Genomic DNA, 22,782 nt, shown 5'->3' on the forward strand with positions numbered 1-22,782 from the left:
TTTGTTTAGTCTGGAGAATAGAAGACTGAGAGGGGACATGATAACACTTTTCAAGTACATAAAAGGTAGTTACAAGGAGGAGGGAGAAAAATTGTTGTTCTTAACCTCTGAGGATAGGACACGAAGCAATGGGCTTAAATTGCAGCAAGGGCAGTTTAGGCTGGACATTAGGAAAAACTTCCTGTCAGAGAGTTAAGCACTGGAATAAATTGCCTAGTGAGGTTGTGGAATCTCCATCATTTGGGATTTTTAAGAGCTGGTTGGAAAAACACATGTCAGGGATGGTCTAGATAATACTTAGTCCTGCCTTGAGTGCAGGGGACTGGACTAGATGACCTCTCGTGGTCCCTTCCAGTTCTATGATTCCTTCGGGAACACAGGATATGGGATTTCTATGGGTTTCCAGGGCTAGATACACTTAGACTGCGTAAGTGGTGATCAGGCTGGTTTTGTTAAGGAGCTAGCAGGTACAGGTAAGACTCCCTCGCTCTGCAGACAGATGGTAACAAGATGACGCACTGCCCTTGGTGCCCTGTGAAGCATTACAGTCATTTCAGCATTTGTGACATCACAAATGTCAGTGTTTGTGACATGCCTTTCTGATCTGTTATGCCACAAGCAATAAACTGTGATAGCGCTGTGTGACACAGACAGAAAGAGACCAGTGATGGCACAAGAGAACTGTAAACGTGATCATCACAACAAGGATGTGCAAGGATTATAACCACCCCACATTCATTCAATATTTACTTGCTTGTACACTACTAACCTCTGTATGGAATGTAGAATTTATTGCTGCAAGTAAAGGAAAAAGTACATGTGAATCAACTTTGTTGCATTTTTCTGATTACATAAATGTCTATTGTTCATTCATTGAGAATGAGAATTTCATTGAGAATGCACTAGAAAAAGAGACAAAAGGTGGAGAAAAGGGAGGTATTCTTCTCGGGGGAAGGGTGGTCCTTGAACACTGTACCACAGTTTACAAGGTTTACTTTGGACCACCACTCAAGTCATATGCACAGCACTTGAGTTCAGATATAAAACATAAGGAAATAAATATTTAAGAAAAAATAGAGATTCAAATAAAAAGCAGTGAGAGAGATGGGAACAAAAGGTTATATGTAAAACAACATACCACAATGCATATTCTAAAGCCTAAATTTAACTAAGAAGTTATCCTCCAGTCTAAATAAGTTTATCTCACCCAAACTTCTCTCCAGTGTTCTCCACCAAGCTTGGGTAGAGATCATTTTTTCATAAAGCAAACTGTGCATTTACTTCCTAGATGAAGAATACCAGGATGTCTCTTTGCTCCTCCAGATATACCAGAACAGACCTTTGATGTTCACCTGAAGATTAACTGTTTATTTCTTCCTGTTGGATTTTTTCTGAAGTCTCCACCATCTCTTCATTAGCATTTATCTTAGAATGCTAGCAGACTCCTTTTGTAGGACTCACTGCACAGTGGTTCCCCCCTCGCCCCCCGGAGATAAGTGTCTCCCATAACCTGCCTAGAAGAATTTGTCTCAAGACAGACTACTTTTGAGTGACCTGTTTTTAACTGTGACCTAGAAAACATAAACTTTAATATATATACATAATTCTTCACATATTCTCCATACATACATCTCACAATGATTATGATGACCGGTGACTTTCATTAGAGACCTTACATGACATTCTTTTGGTGAACCCTCGGAATCTCTGTACTACATCCCAGTGCCCTCTGCCAGTTGGCATCCAGAGGTTCTTGGGTCATGCAGACACTAAGACTCTCTGAAGGAATGTGGCCCCTTCTGTTGAGTCATCTTAGCTGCAGGGGCTAAAGCTCTGTAATGGAATTCAAGGTGGCTATTATGATGACTTATGCTGTGGGTGGGTCCAGTTAGTGCCAAGTGGGATGTAAGGAGCTAGGACAGAGAGGTAGCCTTGGAGAAAACCGTAAAAACAGCCATTCTTATAGATGAAACACAGGCTGAAGTTCATGTTGTTTTTGGGGTAGCAATAAAGCAAAATTCCAGAGAGGAGGTAAATGTGGACCCTGTAGGCTGTGCACTTTGTTGAAAGTGGGATAGGGACTTGGCCCATTAACAGGGTATTACAGAAGGAATCTCATAGGAAGAGGAAGTTTCTCATTAGACTCATTAACCTCTCTAGTGCTGCCATTTAAAAAATTAATAGGGTTTTGATGAACTTTAAAAAAAATTGTTAGAAAAATTGCTAGATTTAATTATTTTAAAGTAACAGTCTGTGTACTCTGAAAGAGGTAACAATTTAGTTATGTGACCTATGAAATCCCCACTATTAAAGCTTAAACTTGACTATATCTGTTCTTCTCTATGTGGGGGTGAGGGGCATGGAGTTAAGCAGAAATGCCACCCACCTGTCTCAACGGGTAGGGGAACTTGATGGACTCAGCGGTGAAAGGGAAGGAGAGAGACTCTTGGAGGCACTAGGTAGCTCCTCTTTCCCTCCCCCTTTTGGAGGCTCTGGCACTCATTAGTCAGCAGGGGGAAGGAGGAATGCTGATTGGCTCACATTCCCCAGCTCCAGGGATTTAACGTGGCGCATAGGCCATGGGGTACTGTTGGGTGTTTTTTAAAGCAAGTGCCCAAAATCTTCACAATACTGTGTTATCAAGGTCCTATCTCCCCACATCCACTTTAGGGCCAGCCAGGATCATTTGCTTTACCAGAGATCAAAAGCTTTAACTATTTGAATTTTGCCTATAGCAAGTCACTGAGCTGGTATTTGTCTTTACCCCTAAAACAAAGAAATAAGAAATACACTTGAGTCACAAGTAATGCAATCTGCAGACTTTTAAAAATAATAATTGGTGGTTGTAGTGGAAGTGTAGGGTGAAGAAATCCCACAGTGCTATATCCGTATTCTCTGAGACATGGATTCTCCACTGAAGACTCTGGCTAAATACACCAAATGAAATGTGACTTGAAAAAGTGAAAAAACAACATACCTCTGTCAGCCAGTTAAGGCTTTGTGTTATAACAAAAAAAAAAATTCATTTTGCTTTTGCTTTCAGATTTCTGGGATGTGCTACAGCAGTAGTGTGCTAAAAGTTCATCAGGTGCTTTGTGTTCCCAGCTGGCTGGCTAAGATATTTTCTTGGACTCTTGAACCAATATTCTCATCTGCAGAACCATCCAACGAGATTCGAGTAGGAATGGGAGCAACAGTGGATATCCAGAGACAGCAGAGAATGGAATTACTGGATCGTCAAATCATGATGTCTCAGTTTGCACAGATGAGACGGCAAAGACAACAGCAGGTATAGATAAATTATTTGTAAGGTGTATGATTATGCTGAGTAATGGAAATATGGAGGGAAGGGGGTTTTGATTAATCATAATTTGTGGATCTAGTTTAGGAACAAGTATAGTCTTGTTTTTTAAAAAATTCCCTGTTGGAATTATGTAATTACTATTTCATAGACTTCTGTAATGTTAGCGAACATTTATGTAGGTTTTATATTACTAAAGTTCATTACAAGACATGAAATAATTTTCACAAAACAACTTAGGGGTAGGTAGGTGACATTGCACTGTTTTACCACTAGCAAAATGAGCCTGAGATATGAAGTGATTTATCAAAGCCCACAGTTGTGAGGTTATGCGGGGACTAGAACCCAGGACTGCAGGTTGCTTGATAGCCATTACCTCTGTGCTGCTACGCAGCAGCCATGTTGGACCTCTGTACATTGTCAATAGATGATCCTGCAGAGATAAAGACCACAGGAAGTAGTACCTCAGGAGGCTGTCCTGACAGCTTCTTTCATGGCTCCGGATTGGTCCAGGCACCGTTTTTAAGCCCAGAAGGAGTTCCAGGAAATGTCTATGCAAAAAGGTGGACTTCCCTGCCAGCCATAGCAATGGACCAGCCTCTCGGCTCACTCTCAGACTCCTGGCCCTGGCTGTGACCCTTGGCTCTGATTCCTGGTTCCTGACTACAGCTCTGACCTTTGGTGCTGTTCCTGGCCTCTGACCACTACTACTTGGACCAGTAGGCCTGGCTGACAAGGGTGTGTGACAGAGCCACAATTAAAACTCAGCGTGTCCTGTTGTTCCAGACCATGCTGGCAGTCAAAAAAGTTACCATCCTCTTCAGAGAGTTTGAAAATCTGCTCTGTAGTTAGGTGTTTTGCATGGGTAAATAGGAGGGATTACATCACCCGTATTTTACAAGGCTTGTTTCTTTATAAAAGCACAAAAAATTCTCGATCTCTAATTTTCCTATAGACGTCAACCACAGTGCTTTCCTGTTACTGCTTTTAGTGCTTACATTTTATTTGCCTATTAATTAGATTGTTAGTCTCTTTATTTTTCTCAGTTTTGATGGCGTGGACAAGGGCAGATGCTCATCTACTTGTCCATGTAAGACAGTAAAATAAAGCAGCTGGTGCCTCGAATTGCATTTCTCCTAGGGGGCATATATTGGCAGTCTAGTAATAAAGCCAGGTGAACATGTAGGATCCATATGAACCTCTGGTTTCTGTAATTTAACTACAAGCTACATGAGAATGAATAATTGTCTGTGTGAGAGCTGAATTGCATTTTATCCCTCTGAATTTTAGTACATTCAGCTTCTATGTTATGTGCTAGGTGGTGCTAGTATGGAAAGGAAAGGAGGAGAAAGATCTGGCCTGAATGAACAAGATGCACTAATGTAAAAGGTTAAAACTAGTTGCTTTAAAAGTGTGGTTTGCATTAGGGTTGAAAACACTGATAGACTTCTCTTCTATCTACTATTGAATTTAATTTAGCCTAAAAGAGTCAATAGGATGACGTCTGTCTGAAGATGTGGGGAAAACATGAGGGGTTTGGCCCTCCTGGCATTTCTGGGTATCATTTTCAAGGGAAGATAGTTTATATGAGAGTGATCTTAGTATTTAAAAAGGAGAATAACAACTGAGCTGAGGGAATACACTAAATAAAATGCTAGATAAAATCACAGCTTGGGTTGAAAAGTACTCCTGGGTAAGCTAGTCTTTCCCTTTGCAGAAATGTACTGCAGGGTTGTCCTGTACTGTGTGTTAACACTATATGAATTTTACCTAAGGCAATTTACAACAGCTCTAGTGTCAGTCCCTCATTTACCTTCCTGGTAACATAATTCTATTCTTCATAGTTAGCTTCACTTTAATTTTATTAAATTGTCTTGTTGTACAACCCCAACAGTTGCAAACCGTTTTCTCTGCCCTGCCAGCAATCACTTTTAACATAGTGTTTATTGTAAAAACTAAACTAGGAACTGTTCAATGCTCCAAAGTTAGTTGTTGTAAGAGAAACTAAACTGAAAGTGGCTGTTTGGCCACAAACAGGGGTAGCTAAACTTCTGGGAAATAAAAGGAGGCAGAAAGGACCCAAGTAATCAGGAGAACCTTAAAAAGGATTTTAAAAAATTAAAAAGAAATAGTAAATACATTCAAAATAGTAGGTGAAAAAATGTGTCCTTATTGTTTTGTCCTGTTCTTCTCCTAAGAACTGTTTTCTATTGTGGAAGAATGCACTGAATAATCCACCTCGTACCAAAAATAGTTTTTGAAAAAGTTTTTAAAAAAACAAAAATGAACCATATTTTAATAGCATATCTTAATTTTTCTTTGCCCTACACTTCCGCTATAACCACTGTTCCCATTACGAGGTTATTCATGCACTTCAGTCAAATAAGAAGGGAGTTAGCCTTTAGCTTACCACTTCATAATGCACATGACATGTTCACCAATACCCTACTCATATCCTTGAGCAGAGGTGAAAGTAAGCCTGTACGGCCCAGTACAGCGTACCGGTAAGAGCCGGTGCGCCGTACCGGAACCGGCTTTCCCAGAGGGCAATTTAAAGCCCTGGGGTAGCTGTGGCAGGGATTTAAAGGGCCCCGGAGCTTCAGCTGCTGCTACCGCCCCGGCCCTTTAAATCTCCACCTGAGCCCTGCCTCCGAAGCCCTGGGGTAGTGGCGGCAGGGCTCTGGCGGGGATTTAAAGGGCCCTGGAGCTCCAGCCCCCACTACCGCCCCGGGCCTTTAAATCCCCACTGCCGCTACCCCAGGGCTCAGGCAGCAGGGCTCAGGTGGGGATTTAAAGGGTCCCGGAGCTCCAGCCGCCGCTACCCCCCCTGGAGCCCTTTAAATCCCCGCCTGAGCCCTGCTGCCCGAGCTCTGAGGTAGCGGCGGTGGGGCTCCAGAGTGGATTTAAAGGGCCGGGGCAGTAGCGGCGGCTGGAGCCCCATGGCCCTTTAAATCCCCGACAGAGCCCAGCCGCCGCTACCCCAGGGCTCGGGCAGCAGGGCTCAGGCGGGGATTTAAAGGGCTCGGGGCTCCAGCAGCTGCTACCACAGCAGAGCCCCAGGCCCTTTAAAGCTCTGCCGGAGCCCAGAGCCCTGGGGTAGTGGTGGCAGCCAGGAGCCCCCAGGGCTCCTCAGTGATTTAAAGGGCCCGGGGCTCCTCTGCGGTAGCGGCAGCTGGAGCCCTGTGCCCTTTAAATCGCCCCTGAGCCCCGGGGTTCCCAGCCGCCTCTGCAGCTGGTAGCTCGGGAGTGATTTAAAGGGTCCCGGGCTCCCAGCCGCCACTACCGCAGCTGGAGCCCTGGTCCTTTAAATCAAGATTTAAAGGGCCCGGGGATTTAAGGCTCCGCCTCTTCTGGTTGAGGCCACGCCCCCTGCTTAGGACTCCGGCTTACCGGTGAGTCCTCTAACTTACTTTCACCCCTGTCCTTGAGTCCCTTATTGCTATATTAGTGAATGCCCAGCAAAGTCAACGAAGGGAAGGCAATGGAGTTAATCTATCAAAACTTTAGAAAGGTCTGGTATGCAAAGCTAGTAACCAGTTTTTCTTGACTCATAGAATTTACTGGATGCCAGTCAAATCACCAAAAGCAGGGCTCAGAGATTCCAGTATGTGTTGAAGCAAAAATGAAAAATGGTCCAATTCATGATTGAATACCTGAATGTTTTAAAATTTGTGTTGAACCAAACTACATTCATCTGCAACAAAAAAAGCACCTGTCCAATATTATTAACGGTTAACATTTGATAGATATGCCTGATCTGCTAAATATATATATAGCAATTTCACTCAATTTAATAAAATCACTAGAAACAACGTATCTTGGGTGTTGTAATGATTCTTACTGTGTAATATAGTAACATCCTATTTAATAGAAAGATCTGATGGCTATATTCCTGTATAATGTCTCTTTGAAAAAAAGCTTGTTGCTGTAATGATTGTTTCTGATATTTACATAGCAGTGATTTATAAACTTGTTAAAACTTCCTAAATAAATAGAAGATTGAGGTCTAACATTGTCCTCAGATTATGTTGTTACTGTTATGCAAACCCATTGCCTTCAATGAGGTTGCACAGGTGTAACTGAGTGTGTAATCTGAAGACAGTAAAATTGCACAGGTGTAACTAAGTGTGTAATCTGAAGACTGTGAGGTTGCACAGGTGTAACTGGGTGTGTAATCTGAAGACAGTGGGGTTGCACAGGTGACCTGACGGTTAGAACCTAGATAATGAGTACTTGTGGCACCTTAGAGACTAACCAATTTATTTGAGCATAAGCTTTCGTGAGCTACAGCTCACTTCATCGGATGCATACTGTGGAAAGTATAGAAGATCTTTTTATACACACAAAGCATGAAAAAATGGGTGTTTACCACTACAAAAGGTTTTCTCTCCTCCCACCCCACTCTCCTGCTGGTAATAGCTTATCTAAAGTGATCACTCTCCTTACAATGTGTATGATATCATGATAGCTTTTGTAGTGGTAAACACCCATTTTTTCATGCTTTGTGTGTATAAAAAGATCTTCTATACTTTCCACAGTATGCATCCGATGAAGTGAGCTGTAGCTCATGAAAGCTTATGCTCAAATAAATTGGTTAGTCTCTAAGGTGCCACAAGTACTCCTTTTCTTTTTGCGAATACAGACTAACATGGCTGTTACTCTGAAACCTAGATAATAATCTACTGGTGATATACAAACTATAAGAGAATCTGGTTCACTCTTCCTGAGCTGTATTGGCTCTGTAAGGTTGACAGTAGTAGAAGGTAGCAAATACATTTAAAAAAAGAATTAAAGTCAGCAAATATGGCTCTGAATACACACTGGGAGAATGCCAATTTGTGAGGTAGTCTAGAGCAAGCACATTGTTATGCTTCCCCCAAACCAGCCCAAGAGGAAGATTGACTTCTGGACTCTCAATCCCCCTCCTGATTTCCCTGTTACATCAGGAGTGAGTAAACTGTGACAGGTGTGACCTGTTGCAGCATATACACCCTTACATACCAGTATAGCTACATCACCAGGTGCATTGGGGAAGTGGAGTCAAGGTTCCATGCACTTCTTGACCCTACCTGCCCATTCCCACCTATTTACCGAAGGTGGGGAACATAGGAGTTCTGAGTAGCCGATTTTCCTCTGCATGCAGAAAGGTATGGTGCACCAGCTCAAGGGAGTAAGGAGTTACCTTATGCTCTTTCCCTTACCCCAGCAAACAGGACAAGCTGTGATCTATCCCTAAGAAGGTATCGTTTTTATAATCACTTTTCATAGCAAATCTGTACTTCAGTTCTCTAGAAGAAATACAGAAACTGTTGCAATGAGCCCAGCAAGTTGAGACAATCCAACGCAATAAGACTGCAATTTAGGTGGGAGAAGAGGTTCAACTTTAAATCCCAAAATTTAGGAGGAGATTTAAGGGGGAGTTTTAATTCACCTTTCTTCTTTAAGTTTGAATACCTCAAAGAATAATAAACTGAAGGGAAAAGGGAAAGAAAGACTTGACCAAAGCAAAATTAGCAAACAACAGGATAATGCAGTAGCCTGAAGAGTAAGTCCCAAAGGGGTACAATAAAATAATTCTGAAGAAAAAATAAGAGAAGAGAGAGAGAAATTGAAAAAATAGAGTGGAAGAACTGAAAAAAAGAGAACATCACAGTGGAAGAGACTGGAAAAAAAAAGTCTTCAGCTGCTGGCAAATACGTTTGATTACTCTCTGCTACCCCAAAAATTAGGAGTGTAAAAGATTTTCTCAACTCCTTATTCTTTCCTTCTGTGTTGTTCAATGGTTTGTTAAAGCAGGATTTTCTTGGAGCACTTTCTATGGAAACAGGTTCATTGGCATTTATTCTTTGAAAAATTTCCATTTCCTTTCCCATTCTCTCTAGCTGTTATGCCCCAAACCCAGGGTAACATGGAGTGCAGTGGAATAACTCATAGAACTTCTGTACTCTTGGACACACAAACATTTGGAGGAGTAGAATGAATCCACAGTAGGGTTTGAGCTTGGATCATCCAGATTGCTACCTGATGTACCTGGGTAGAAAGCTGGCTAGATTGTCGGGCTCAACGGGTAGTGATCAATGGCTCCATGTCTAGTTGGCAGCCGGTGTCAAGTGGAGTGCCCCAGGGGTCGGTCCTGGGGCCGGTTTTGTTCAATATCTTCATAAATGATCTGGAGGATGGTGTGGATTGCACTCTCAGCAAATTTGCGGATGATACTAAACTGGGAGGAGTGGTAGATACGCTGGAGGGGAGGGATAGGATACAGAAGGACCTAGACAAATTGGAGGATTGGGCCAAAAGAAATCTGATGAGGTTCAATAAGGATAAGTGCAGGGTCCTGCACTTAGGATGAAAGAATCCAATGCACCGCTACAGACTAGGGACCGAATGGCTCGGCAGCAGTTCTGCGGAAAAGGACCTAGGGGTGACAGTGGACGAGAAGCTGGATATGAGTCAGCAGTGTGCCCTTGTTGCCAAGAAGGCCAATGGCATTTTGGGATGTATAAGTAGGGGCATAGCGAACAGATCGAGGGACGTGATCGTTCCCCTCTATTCGACACTGGTGAGGCCTCATCTGGAGTACTGTGTCCAGTTTTGGGCCCCACACTACAAGAAGGATGTGGATAAATTGGAGAGAGTCCAGCGAAGGGCAACAAAAATGATTAGGGGTCTAGAGCACATGACTTATGAGGAGAGGCTGAGGGAGCTGGGATTGTTTAGTCTGCAGAAGAGAAGAATGAGGGGGGATTTGATAGCTGCTTTCAACTACCTGAAAGGGGGTTCCAAAGAGGATGGCTCTAGACTGTTCTCAATGGTAGCAGATGACAGAACGAGGAGTAATGGTCTCAAGTTGCAATGGGGGAGGTTTAGATTGGATATTAGGAAAAACTTTTTCACTAAGAGGGTGGTGAAACACTGGAATGCGTTACCTAGGGAGGTGGTAGAATCTCCTTCCTTAGAGGTTTTTAAGGTCAGGCTTGACAAAGCCCTGGCTGGGATGATTTAACTGGGACTTGGTCCTGCTTCGAGCAGGGGGTTGGACTAGATGACCTTCTGGGGTCCCTTCCAACCCTGATATTCTATGATTCTATGATTCTACCTCCTTTTGAATTATGGTATAAATTGTTACTGATAGATTGATACTGGTATCTGCATATAATAGTCTTTCTTTAAAAATTGTAGTTGTTATGGTAGTTAAATGATTGGTCTTGTCTTGGTTGCTGGTTACTATGGCTACTGTGCTTAAACAACTTATGTTTAAGTTATGTCAATTGCTAGCTATTTCTTTTCTATAATTACCACAGCATTGTTATGTCAATTGCTATTTCTTTTCTATACAATAACCACAGCATTTTCTGTTTGTTTTTTCACGCCCATAATGCTGGCTGTTGGTGAACTTGCTCCATAGATGAAGAATTCTTTAGCTTCCACCCTCTCCAAAATTCTGAAAGATTAATATAAATTTTATGTTGTATATAGTCACACTCTTGAAAATAAATAAAATTGACTAGCCTACAAGTTCTCTGATTGACACATGCTACAGGTGTATCAGAGTGGGGGCTCATTGGGACAGTCCTCTCTCCTGGGCAGTCTGGGCCTTGTACTCCCCATCACAGCTCTCCCCCCGATCCCATGTGTTCTTTTCCCTTATCTGCATGTCTCTTTGTCCCCATCCCCAGTCTTTCTTCTTTGGATCTTTCTTCTCCCCAGCTACTCTCTGGATCACATTCTCTTTTCTTTTACCTCCTTTCCCTGAGTGTCCTCCTCCTGCCACAAAGTCACTCTGCAGAACCAGCAAGCAGGGGAAGTTCTTTTAGGTCCATTGGCTGGTGCCTTCTGGAGCTTTAGGATTGAAGGGGTGGCTGCTTCTACTTCTCTAACTCTTCAGCCTCTCTCCTCCTTCTATTCAAGGTAGGGTTCTGGGATTTTAAGGTCCCCTCCTACGGCTACTCCATCTTCTTGCTTTGTTTTCCCTCCCTTTGCCAGGTCTCCTCCACCCTCATATCTTCCATTTTCCAGCCCCTTAAGGTTCCTCTTGCTGGGTACCAGGCTCAAGTGAAAGCATTGGTTGGAAGAGGGGAGGAGCTATCGCATCCGTACATCAGCCTCTGAACAGAGACTGGATATGACTTTCATTTCCCACTGAAAAACGTGCAGGCAGACAGGTGGCTGAGCTACAAATAGCTGGATGAGGAGCTTCTGCCTTGCAACCAGCCACTGGTGACACTGTTTCTGAACACAGAAATAGGCACATAAGATGTAGCAAAGAGGTAGAAAACGGCAAAGTGGAGGCCCAAAACTTGCAGGGAGCAGCTGGAGACTGTTTTTTCAGCACACAGTGCAGCATGTTGAGGTTCAAGCGCAACTTGGTCGAAACCAGGTTTATTATTTCCCCTCCTTAACCCTTTTCTGTCTTCACTTTTTCACATTACTGTGGACAAGACCGCCACCCTTCCTACCATTCAGACCTGCACGCCTTAGCATGTCTTCTGTCTCTCCTTCCAGCACATTCATATGTTAACAGATCTTGTGCTTTCTTCTCTACAAATTTTCTGAAGTCTGATCCCAGCAGCTAATAACTTCTTCACACCTCATTTATAATCCTTCTTGGTTATTGTAATCTCATCCTCTCTGATACCCATCTTGCTTTAATTCAGTCATTCCAAAAGCCTGATGCAAAGATTGTCTTGCTTGCATGTGATTTCCTCTTCAAATTCTTCTACTGATTCTCACTTTGCATCCTGTATTAAATTTAAACTTTCTCATTCTCTCCCTGCACAGTAACACTCCACGCCTCATTTCATGGATTTTATCATTCCCCGATGTGCTCTTCACTCACCCAGCCTCTTGGCCTTTTTCATAGAATCATAGAATATCAGGGTTGGAAGGGACCTCAGGAGGTCATCTAGTCCAACCCCCGGCTCAAAGCAGGACCAATCCCCAATTAAATCATCCCAGCCAGGGCTTTGTCAAGCCTGACCTTAAAAACTTCTAAGGAAGGAGATTCCACCACCTCCCTAGGTAACGCATTCCAGTGTTTCACCACCCTTCTAGTGAACAAGTTTTTCCTAATATCCAACCTAAATCTCCCCCACTGCAACTTGAGACCATTACTCCTTGTTCTGTCATCTGCTACCGCTGAGAACAGTCTAGAGCCATCCTCTTTGGAACCCCCTTTCAGGTAGTTGAAAGCAGCTATCAAATCCCCCCTCATTCTTCTCTTCCACAGACTAAACATCCCCAGTTCCCTCAGCCTCTCCTCATAAGTCATGTGTTCCAGTCCCCTAATCATTTTTGTTGCCCTCCGCTGGACTCTTTCCAATTTTTCCACATCCTTCTTGTAGTGTGGGGCCCAAAACTGGACACAGTATTCCAGATGAGGCCTCACCAATGTCAAATAGAGGGGAACGATCACGTCCCTCGATTTGCTGGCAATGCCCCTACTTATACAGCCCAAAATGCCATTGGCCTTCTTGGCAACAAGGGCTCACTGTTGACTCATATCCAGCTTCTCGTCCACTGTAACCCCTAGGTCCTTTTCTGCAGAACTGCTGCCGAGCCATTCGGTCCCTAGTCTGTAGCGGGTGCCTGGGATTCTTCCGTCCTAAGTGCAGGACTCTGCACTTGTCCTTGTTGAACCTCATCAGATTTCTTTTGGCCCAATCCTCCAATTTGTCTAGGTCCCTCTGTATCCTATCGCTACCCTCCAGCGTATCTACCTCTCCTCCCAGTTTAGTGTCATCAGCAAACTTGCTGAGGGTGCAATCCACACCATCCTCCAGATCATTTATGAAGATATTGAACAAAACCGGCCCCAGGACCGACCCTTGGGGCACTCCACTTGATACCGGCTGCCAACTAGACGTGGAGCCATTGATCACTACCCGTTGAGCCCGACAATCTAGCCAACTTTCTATCCACCTTATAGTCCATTCATCCAGCCCATACTTCTTTAACTTTCTGGCAAGAATACTGTGGGAGACAGTGTCAAAAGCTTTACTAAAGTCAAGGAACAACACGTCCACTGCTTTCCCTTCATCCACAGAGCCAGTTATCTCGTCATAGAAGGCAATTAGATTAGTCAGGCATGACTTGCCCTTGGTGAATCCATGCTGACTGTTCCTGATCACTTTCCTCTCCTCTAAGTGCTTCAGAATTGATTCCTTGAGGACCTGCTCCATGATTTTTCCAGGGACTGAGGTGAGGCTGACTGGCCTGTAGTTCCCAGGATCCTCCTTCTTCCCTTTTTTAAAGATGGGCACTACATTAGCCTTTTTCCAGTCGTCCGGGACTTCCCCTGATCGCCATGAGTTTTCAAAGATAATGGCCAATGGCCCTGCAATCACATCTGCCAACTCCTTTAGCACTCTTGGATGCAGCGCATCCGGCCCCATGGACTTGTGCACATCCAGCTTTTCTAAATAGTCCCGAACCACTTCTTTCTCCACGGAGGGCTGGTCACCTCCTCCCCATGCTGTGCTGCCCAGTTCAGCAGTCTGGGAGCTGACCTTGTTCGTGAAGACAGAGGCAAAAAAAGTATTGAGTACATTAGCTTTTTCCACATCCTCTGTCACTAGGTTGCCTCCCTCATTCAGTAAGGGGCCCACACTTCGGTGTCTTTCCCTCAGTAGGAGCGGGAACTGCAAATCTGTCATCCTCAAGAATGAAGTTCATGAGAGCAGGAGACAAGTGTTTCTCAGCTACAGGGCCAAGACTATGGAACTACCTCCCAGAGGGGAAGAATGACTGCATTTCTGTCTACTTTCAGAGAGAAATGCAAAACTCACTACTTAGGCCTGCCTTTCCTACAGCAACAATAACTGAAAAGACGATAGTCAAATGCATGCACCAGCTACCACCAGGGGAATCTAGAGCACATGAAGGACTTTATTCTATTTTGTGCAAATAAAACACTTGGGTGCCTCCAATCTGAGCGTGAAATAAAATCTTAAATACTGTAGCTCACAACCACCCTGGTTCGGGGGCATGCACTCATTCTTTTAACCCTTTTCATATGCTATTATTGCATTGAGTGCTGTAACATATAGGGCTTTAGGAGCAAACTGTAAAGAATTCTAATAACTGTAGTTAATATCAATTTGTGTGGCCAGTGGTGCTGCCTCTTTACTTATCCAGCTGGATAAAAATTTATTCTCTGACCTCTCTTTTTAGCAAAAGTTTTTTTCCGAAAAGGGGCTTGCTACTCAAAGCTTGCCAAGTATAAAAACTCTTTGGATGCTACCGAGATTGGCTTCTTTTGTGCTTGCTTCTAAAATGCACCATTTTAAATAGAAATGTTCCCAAAAGTAGATAACTCAGTTTTACTCAGATATTCTTACCTGTTTGTTCAAATGTGTCCAAGTCCATAGATGTAGTCCAGAAGTATGTCCCCACTTTTCTGATTGCAATTTACTGACACGTTTCCATAAATTTAAAAATTTAGGCTCTTAATTCATTAAAATATTAAATTTTCTGGGTACTGATGCAGGTAATGAGCCTGCTGCACTTTCTTTTCCTGACTTCACTCTTTATTCTAAACCTTATTCATGGAAACTGACAAACCCATAAGTATAGAAGCACTAGTGGGTGCTACTATAGTACATAGAAAATATTCTAAATTAGTAGCCAGTTGTCACAATTACCAGGATTACTGCACCTCTACCTCTCCTGGTTTCTCTACATATGTCTAGCTTACCAGGTGTCTAGCCATCTACCACATGGGGCTCCTGGTAGGTGTAAGATTCCACTAGACACCCCAAAACCTCTGTGGTCTGGATGGCACAATCTGATCCCTTAACTCACAAACCAGTTCTCTCTCACTGCTTTGGGGAGAGTGTCTTCAAATCTTGCTCAGTCTTTGATATGCTCTTGCAGGACCCAAATAGCTTTTTAGCTGTTTATAACCCTTTGATCTGTTAGCTTCCAGCATTGGCTAAACAAGGCTTGCAACTTTGCTGGAGATAGAATGTAGAATCCTCAAATCTAACAGTTTTCCCCGTTGCCTTTCAAGTGTGTTGTGGGATGTTCCTATCTGGGAGCCACTGTCTTCCATTCCAGGTGACAGCCCCCATTGAATTAAAGCAATATAGGCATATAATAAACATTACACTAACCCTAATATAGCTGTACAGTCTATCTCAATAACTAGGTCACATACAATATTCACAAAATTATTATATAGCAGGTCCTCATCTGCCATACCAATCACTTCTTTCTTTCAACAAATTGCAGGGCTTTGCCTCACGATGTTGATGGGTGATAATTGGATTTAATTTATGGCTAGGTTTTTATGGTCATTCTTTTGCTAAGTGTTTAAACCTTTCCATCATCAGATTTATTTAGGAATGCGTATTTTCTGCCTTGTACAGTGCTGTGTTTGCTGCTCATTTGTTTTAGTAGATATGTATAGGTTCCCAGCGCTTAATAAGTTAATATCTGGAATTTAGATTGGATAGAATAGTTAAGTTTGCCTTTTCCTTTTTATAGAAATATAGTTAGAGGAATCAAGAACTTCAGCATCAAATCATGCTGTAACTATCTTTCTACAGCTGTTACCCCTGCAATTATGTTTGCAGTTAATAAGCTTTTTATACAGGATATGGATATTATCTGTATTTTTCTATTTCCTGTAACTTATTTAGTTTGTATTTTTCTGGAAAACGTGTCAGATTTGATATATAAAATTCAGTAATAGCACTGGCTTAAGAAGCACAGTGTAGGCAAGTGTTATGCACGCTTCCCCAGACAGCTCTCTTAATTCTGACCTGCAACCCCCTGGCTATTCTGCTTGTGTGCCTCTCTTGAGAAGAGACTGCCATTCATGTCGGATTTTGCGGTGGCTTTCTGACCAACTGGGCAACCAGGATGAGACGGCAAAGTTTATTTCCATCTGTAGCTTAAGACAGAATTTGAATCCAGGTTTCCAGAGCTGAAAGGCTAATGCACTCATTCACTGAATCATTTACAGGCCCTGTATATGCGCACAGCAGTTGTACACGTTTATTGCAATGTATTTTGTACTTTGTTTTTACATTTTCATTGGTAGTGTCTTACAAAATGTACTCCTCAAAGCACAATTGTAGAATCTACTTTTTTAGATTCTTCTTGGTCTTTACTTCTGTTAAAAGAACAGGTTTTGTATACAGGAAGTGAGTAGAGGTGAGTTTAAGTATCTAACCACCAACCTTCAACAACATGTAGCATCAGTCAACATCCTGACTGCCTCACATTTCAGGATTCAGACCAGGGCACAGCCCAGAGACACATCTAGCAGCACTAAAAGATGACCTCCTTATGACCACAGACACAGGTAAAATCTCCCTGTGCATACTGCTGCATCTGTCTGCAGCCTTTGACACTCTAGTCCACAAGATGCTGCTGATGCATCTAGCTGACGTAGCAGAAGTAGATGGCCCAGCACTACAGTTACTCCAATCATTTGTCTCCAGCAGAATTCAGAGAGTGGTGGTCGGCAATTCCTCCTCCTCCTCTTTAAAGGCCCTTACCTGCAGGGTCCCCCAAGGATCCATACTATCACCTCTTCTCTTCAATATACATGAGGCCACCGGGGCAGAGAATGAAATGCTGTGGTCGCAGCTGCCAACAGGATGGGCACTCAACTATGTCTCATTCTCAACTGATGCAACCACTGCCACGGCTACGATGTCAGAATGCATACAGGAAATCAGCTCTTTGGCGCAGAAGAGCTGGCTCCGAATGTACCCTGGCAAAACCCAAATGATGCTGGTTGTAAAGAGAAATGCTTTTAAGAGATAGCCAAGATATTGTCTCCCTCATTTGTCAAAGTGGTGCCGTGCCTCAAAGTCCTGTTTGACTGCACACTGAGCTTGGATGACTGGGAAGCAGCAGTTCCCCAAAATGCCTTTTTTCACCTCCAACTTGCTAGGAAAAGTCATCCCTTCTTCCTGGACAAGGACCTGGCCACAGTGGTCCATGCATTTGTCACCGCTGATCTGGATTGCTGTAACTCACCATTTGAGTGTGAAGATGATGGACAGACTCCAAAGGTGCTGCAGAATGTGGCTGCCTACCTTCTCCATGACTTAGGCCACTGTGAGCATATCAGGTCCATGCTCAAATCCCTTCACTGGCTCCCAGCCAATTTAAAGGCCTTGGTCCTAAGTTTCAAAGTAATCAATGGATCAAACCACAGCTACATCAAAGACCGAATGTCAGCCTATGAATCTGTGTGACAGTTGCATTCGTCTGGTGCAACACCAATCCATAACCCAGGATGAAGCATGTGAGCACTAGAGACAAAGCATTCTTATTCAAAGGGATATGGCTATGTAATGAACTTCCAGAGGAGATCAGGCAAATTCAGTCTGACCATTTTTAGGAATCACTGCAAAACTTTCCTGTTTCAAAAAGTATTTTTAACATAAGAATGACAATCACAACAGTGACACTTCCTTGTACTCTAAACCTCTACAGGCTTAGAGTACAAAAAAATCAAAACCAAGATCCTACCCCAAGCAAAGTTTTGACCCTGAAATGGGAGAAGTGCCAGAGACTCCATGAAGTTCACCAGAAACTTTTTGCTATTGTTATTCATGTAAGGTACTCAGATACCATGGGGGTGGCAGTATAAAATTCTTAGCTAGAGTTAATGACACTATTTTTACATCTGTCTTAAAACAAGAAATATTAAAACTTTCACTCTATAGCAAAGCCTATAGTCTCTTTTTTCCCCCACCCGGGATTATTACCCTCTCCTTGAATGAGGTAGTAGTAAAATTCAAAATTTGTATGAAGTTTTATCAGAAAGGAAATATTTGAGACATTACTTTTAGCACATTAGAGGCCTTAATTTAAAAAGAAAAAACTTACATAAAACCAGTGGGACAGTCAGAATATCTGGCCCTGCACAAAATATCTCCTATTGTGTAGATTATGAGTACGGGGCAGATTGTGTGTTATTTAAAAAATGAAATGCAAAAGCTGTTTCCTTTTTTCCATCTCTCACTATGTGGTTACGTCTTTAGAAAAGGTGTAGAGGTCAGATATTAGGAGGTGTTTCCTGTTTGTGCAAACAGATGGCAAGTTGGCATTAACTCAGGCACATGCATTGCATTATCAAAATATCTGAGTGCTTACAGAGCTTTCAAGAAAACTTCTAAAACACATTTTCTTTCTCTATCTAAGTGAATAGGATTGACAGATGTTTAATTGCTATTTAGTTGACAATTAGTAGCTGCCCAAAATATAACTTTTTTTATTTTGCAAACACTGAGTAAAATGCACTTTTGTGCTTTTTTTATTGTGTGTATGATCTGAGTAACTAGATTCATTACTATAAATGACTCTACCTGAGTCTATACAAAAAGGAGTGTATGTCTTTTATGTGCAACATGCATTGTCTTGTATACCGCAGAAAGATGAGATACCAGGAAAGTGGTTTAACTAGTTCACAACTTAATTAAGTAACATATCTGGGAACTATCCAGCAATGACTTGTCCTGTGCAGACCATCCTTCATTTGTAACCTGTACCACCTTGCGGAGGGATGCTGTGAGCCCCTCATCCCTTTAATATGCTCCCAGAACTGTTGCTGGGACCCCACCACTCTCCTGTGACAATCGAGAGGGTTGTCTCCTTGCCGTTCCAGCCATTTGGAGCCCCAAACCCATTCCCCACCTTCTCTAGGAGATGCCTTTTCCTAATCTGCTTCCAGTTCCGGTTTATCAGGGAACAGGACCCCCGATTGAAAGAGTACCTGCACTGGGCACCTGCCAAGTTGTGATAAAATAAATTTCACAACCTGATATACCCACTGGGTCCCTGGGGTGCTGAGAGAAAGGAAAAAACCAACCCACACTGCCCAGGTCAATCTGGCAGTGAGAAAAAAATTCCTTCCCAGCCCCCAAAGGGCAACTAGCACGATGCTCACAGCAAGGCCCCCAAACCTGCCCCTATTCTAATCCCAGTGGGCAGAAGGAGGAGCTTTCATTCCTAGTGAGGAATGGTGCCCTGGGCATGAAGAAGGGTTCATAAGACCTCCCCTTGTTTGTGGAGCCGTTAGACTTTTGCTACATCTCTCTATCCAACCAATCGCCAAGGAGCTCCCCCCCCCTCAAACCTGTGAGGAGGCTGAGCAGGGTGTGTGCATTCCTTAAAGTGTCCAAGCGTTTACTTTCCCCTGCTGGCCTAGACAAAACCTCTCCCAGCTACGAGACTGTGGTGGGGAAGGCACTGTCAGCAACTTGATCATTTCTGCCCTAACATTGATTTTTAATGGTAATGCAACTTAATTGTCTTCTCTGCTGTGGCCTAAGAAGCAAGCCCTTACTTTAAAACAGTTTCTAAATAATGCAGGTCAACCCTAAGAGAGAGGGGGTGGCTCCTGACATGGGGAATAGACCTTCTACAGCTCCTTTCTTCATAGCATCCAATTCTAGGGACCAGTGTTTGAAAGCTGATGGCGACATCCTGCCTACTCACTGTGACAAACTTTCTGCTGCTTCGAGACCCAGATTGGAAAAAAAGCCATCCCACGACTCTCGGAGGAATAGGGTGCACAAGTAGGGAGGTCAAAGGGAAAGTTTCCTTCCTTCCAGTAATTCTTTCATGACTTCCATCCACTGATAAAGTAGAGCACTAAAACCGGAGCTAAGAAAACAGGCACAAGCTGGTAGTCCTATCTCCCCTGTAGAAAACACGAGCAGCAGCGGCTTTCGAGAACCATGAATGGGGAAAGGCAGGGGGAGATTTCACATACATCTTCCTAGGGACAGTCTTGAGATTACCATTGTCCAAGATACCTGGGAGATCTCAAAAAGTTGTTGGGATTGACTCTGGGTGTGAGCGGTGTGGCACGGTTAGAATTGCCTGGTCTGAAACCTCTTACGTTCTCCCTTATTTATCATTAAATTTGAATTTAGTTCACATAATAAACAGCCAATTCACAAGCTCTGCTTGGATGTCACCAGACAGTTTGGAACAGATGTCAATGTCAATGAGAGTGGCGGAGAGGCCAATTGCAAATCTACAATGAAATATGATCCTTTTGCATAGAAATTGTGTGCTAATAATAGATGACCCTTTAAAAGATGAGACGCTCCATTCAGTCAGGTCAGTCGACCATAGTGCAGATATTCCTCTGAAGTGTACCTGGATATTTGCATATTAAGTATGTTAGGGGGCATAAAATACACTGCAATTTAACATTTGCCATAAAACTGTGTATGAATGTGGGGGGAGGGTCTGAAAATGATTTCCTGTAAGGCAAGGCTTGGCAGTAGTCTTTTTTTTTTCTCCCCTTTTTGTCTATTTTTAAAAACTGGCATATGTGGGATTACTTGACTTCATGATGATTTTTCCATCCTACCTGCTCTGGGGCTGGATTTAGTTAAATTCTCAGCTTTTTATATAGTGCTAAACCTTAAACACTTTACAGATTTGCCTGATCGTATTATTGCTGCATTTATGATATTCCCTATAATTAATAAATAAAGAATACTGGATAATGGGACCTAGATCCAAAGGCCAGTGAAATGATTTAAAGGCAATTTAAAGCTGTGAAAAATTACTTATCTGATCTGATGTAGGTATTTCTAGGAAATGTGTCGCTGTGGTATCTGCTTGAATCTGTTCTTACTACATTATCTGCATCCGTAGTTTAGTAAGATGTCTGTTGCTAAAGTGATGCTCTAAATAGTTAGTACAGAAACTGCTTTTTTAAAGATTGAAAACACTTTGTTTTCGTGTGTTGCGGGTGCCAAAGAGAAGGCTCATTTCTGAGAGATAGGGTGTCCCTTTGCAGTGTCAGTTGACAAATAACATGTACTTGTGAAGATTTTGTAGACCAAATAGAATAAATAAGTAATTAACCATGCTATAGGTACAGTTGGAAAGGCAGCTACACTTATTTCAGTTGTCAGATAGACCAGTACATTTATAAATTAGCACATTTTTTGACTGTCTGATGCCTTATGATTTCCAATGCATAGAATAAAAATGTCATAACATAGACAACCTTCTTCAATACATCAATTTTTCTTGGAATACATTGTTAAATACACCAATGTCTTTTTGTCCCTTGATCGTTTAAAGGAAATAAATACAAACGAAACTGAATTAATTCAACATTCTGGTTAGATTTTAAGTTAATTGCCCCAGCCCAACAAAGCTTAAAGGGAAAAGCAGAGCTGAAAAAAAAAAACTCTTTTTTTAAGAGGAAAGTCTTCTGAGAAAGAGTTCTAGGCCCAAAATAGAGCAGCTGCAGGAAGGAAGCCCAGATCCCATACAAAATGAAAGGAAGAAGGACTTTCCACAATAGTGAGAGAGAAGAGGGAGGGAGACACGGGGAGTGAGGGTGAACAAGCTGCCTTATAGACACACAAGCATCAGGAAAAAACACATAAAATAGAGAGATTGTAAAGGAACAGATGTTTTTTTCATGGGCAGTGGTTCTAATATTACCCATAATCTGTCAAAAAAAACTTTGCTGATACATCACTGTTACCTCTGGGCAATTATGTAAATAACACTTGACGTTACTGTATGTATTCGTTACACTGTAAAAAGTAAGCACCTTACAATTTCTTTTTCAATTCTTTACAATTCTGTTTGGTTACATTTACATTTTAAATTAAATTTCTGTTTTTGTAACACACTTTGTTCAAAATGCATTTACTTTGGAACAATGCCAAAATGTGAAACGTGATATTTAATAGAGTAAATCTAGGCAAGGAGGAGAATGTTTTCAAAGTCATTTCAACTGTATTAGATTCATACAGGCACTTAGATAGTACAGTGATGGCTGTAGAAAACTTTTACATGGCAACTGTATCATAGACATTCTCAGTAGGCTTTATCCTGAGTTTACCTCTGTGATTTTGTTGGTGCCCTGAGAAATCCACTCATTGCCTCCTCCTTAATCTCCTGCATTTTTTGCCCTTCCCATCTGTGATGATCTATGTTTCAGCCACTATCCTTCTGCCCAGGGAGAACTAGACTTCAGAGTTATCGATTCCAACCTTTAATCGGTGAGCAGAGCTTCTGTTAAGTAATACAAAGTGCTCACACATCTTGACGTTATGGGCTTGATCCTGCAGTCAGTGCATGGAACTCCAGGCAGCTACACAGAGCAAGTGAAAGATCAGGTTTTATGTCTGTTGCAACAGAAGCAGTCAAACCTCTGTTTACTTGGGGAACAAGAGACCAGAACTCAGAGTTGCTCTCCTTCATGGTGGTGGGCTGCAGCTCCTTCAACACATATGGAATGCTAACATGAGCCTTAAACAGGAAATAAATACAACAGATAGCTCCTATTTATTAGTATATGTTTCCTTAATGTAGCAGAAACATTTTGATTAATTAGTAAAGCAAGAAAATATATCCTTTTGAGTACTGTAATTATTAAAGACTATGATATTATAGAAGTTATTGTTTGAAATAAACATTTTATTCAATACAATTGACACAAAACTGTCAGTTTTTTATATCCTTTTTGGGTTAAA

The 22,782-nt window shown here is 42.3% G+C and overlaps 1 protein-coding gene across 4 annotated transcripts in view; it reads left to right on the forward strand.

Moving 5' to 3' along the window:
• Positions 1-22,782, forward strand: part of UBAC2 (UBA domain containing 2) — a 162,665-nt gene that overhangs the window by 121,849 nt on the left and 18,034 nt on the right. For 3 of the 4 annotated variants that reach the window (XM_037896383.2, XM_043535053.1, XM_043535056.1), the window contains exon 7: positions 3,044-3,289. In XM_037896383.2, the coding sequence (XP_037752311.1) occupies positions 3,044-3,289 (246 nt within the window). The remainder of the gene's footprint in view (positions 1-3,043; positions 3,290-22,782) is intronic. The other variant, XM_037896392.2, reaches the window with a different exon arrangement.

Source organism: Chelonia mydas, chromosome 1 (assembly GCF_015237465.2).
Source record: "Chelonia mydas isolate rCheMyd1 chromosome 1, rCheMyd1.pri.v2, whole genome shotgun sequence".
Classification (NCBI taxonomy): Eukaryota; Metazoa; Chordata; order Testudines; family Cheloniidae; genus Chelonia; species Chelonia mydas.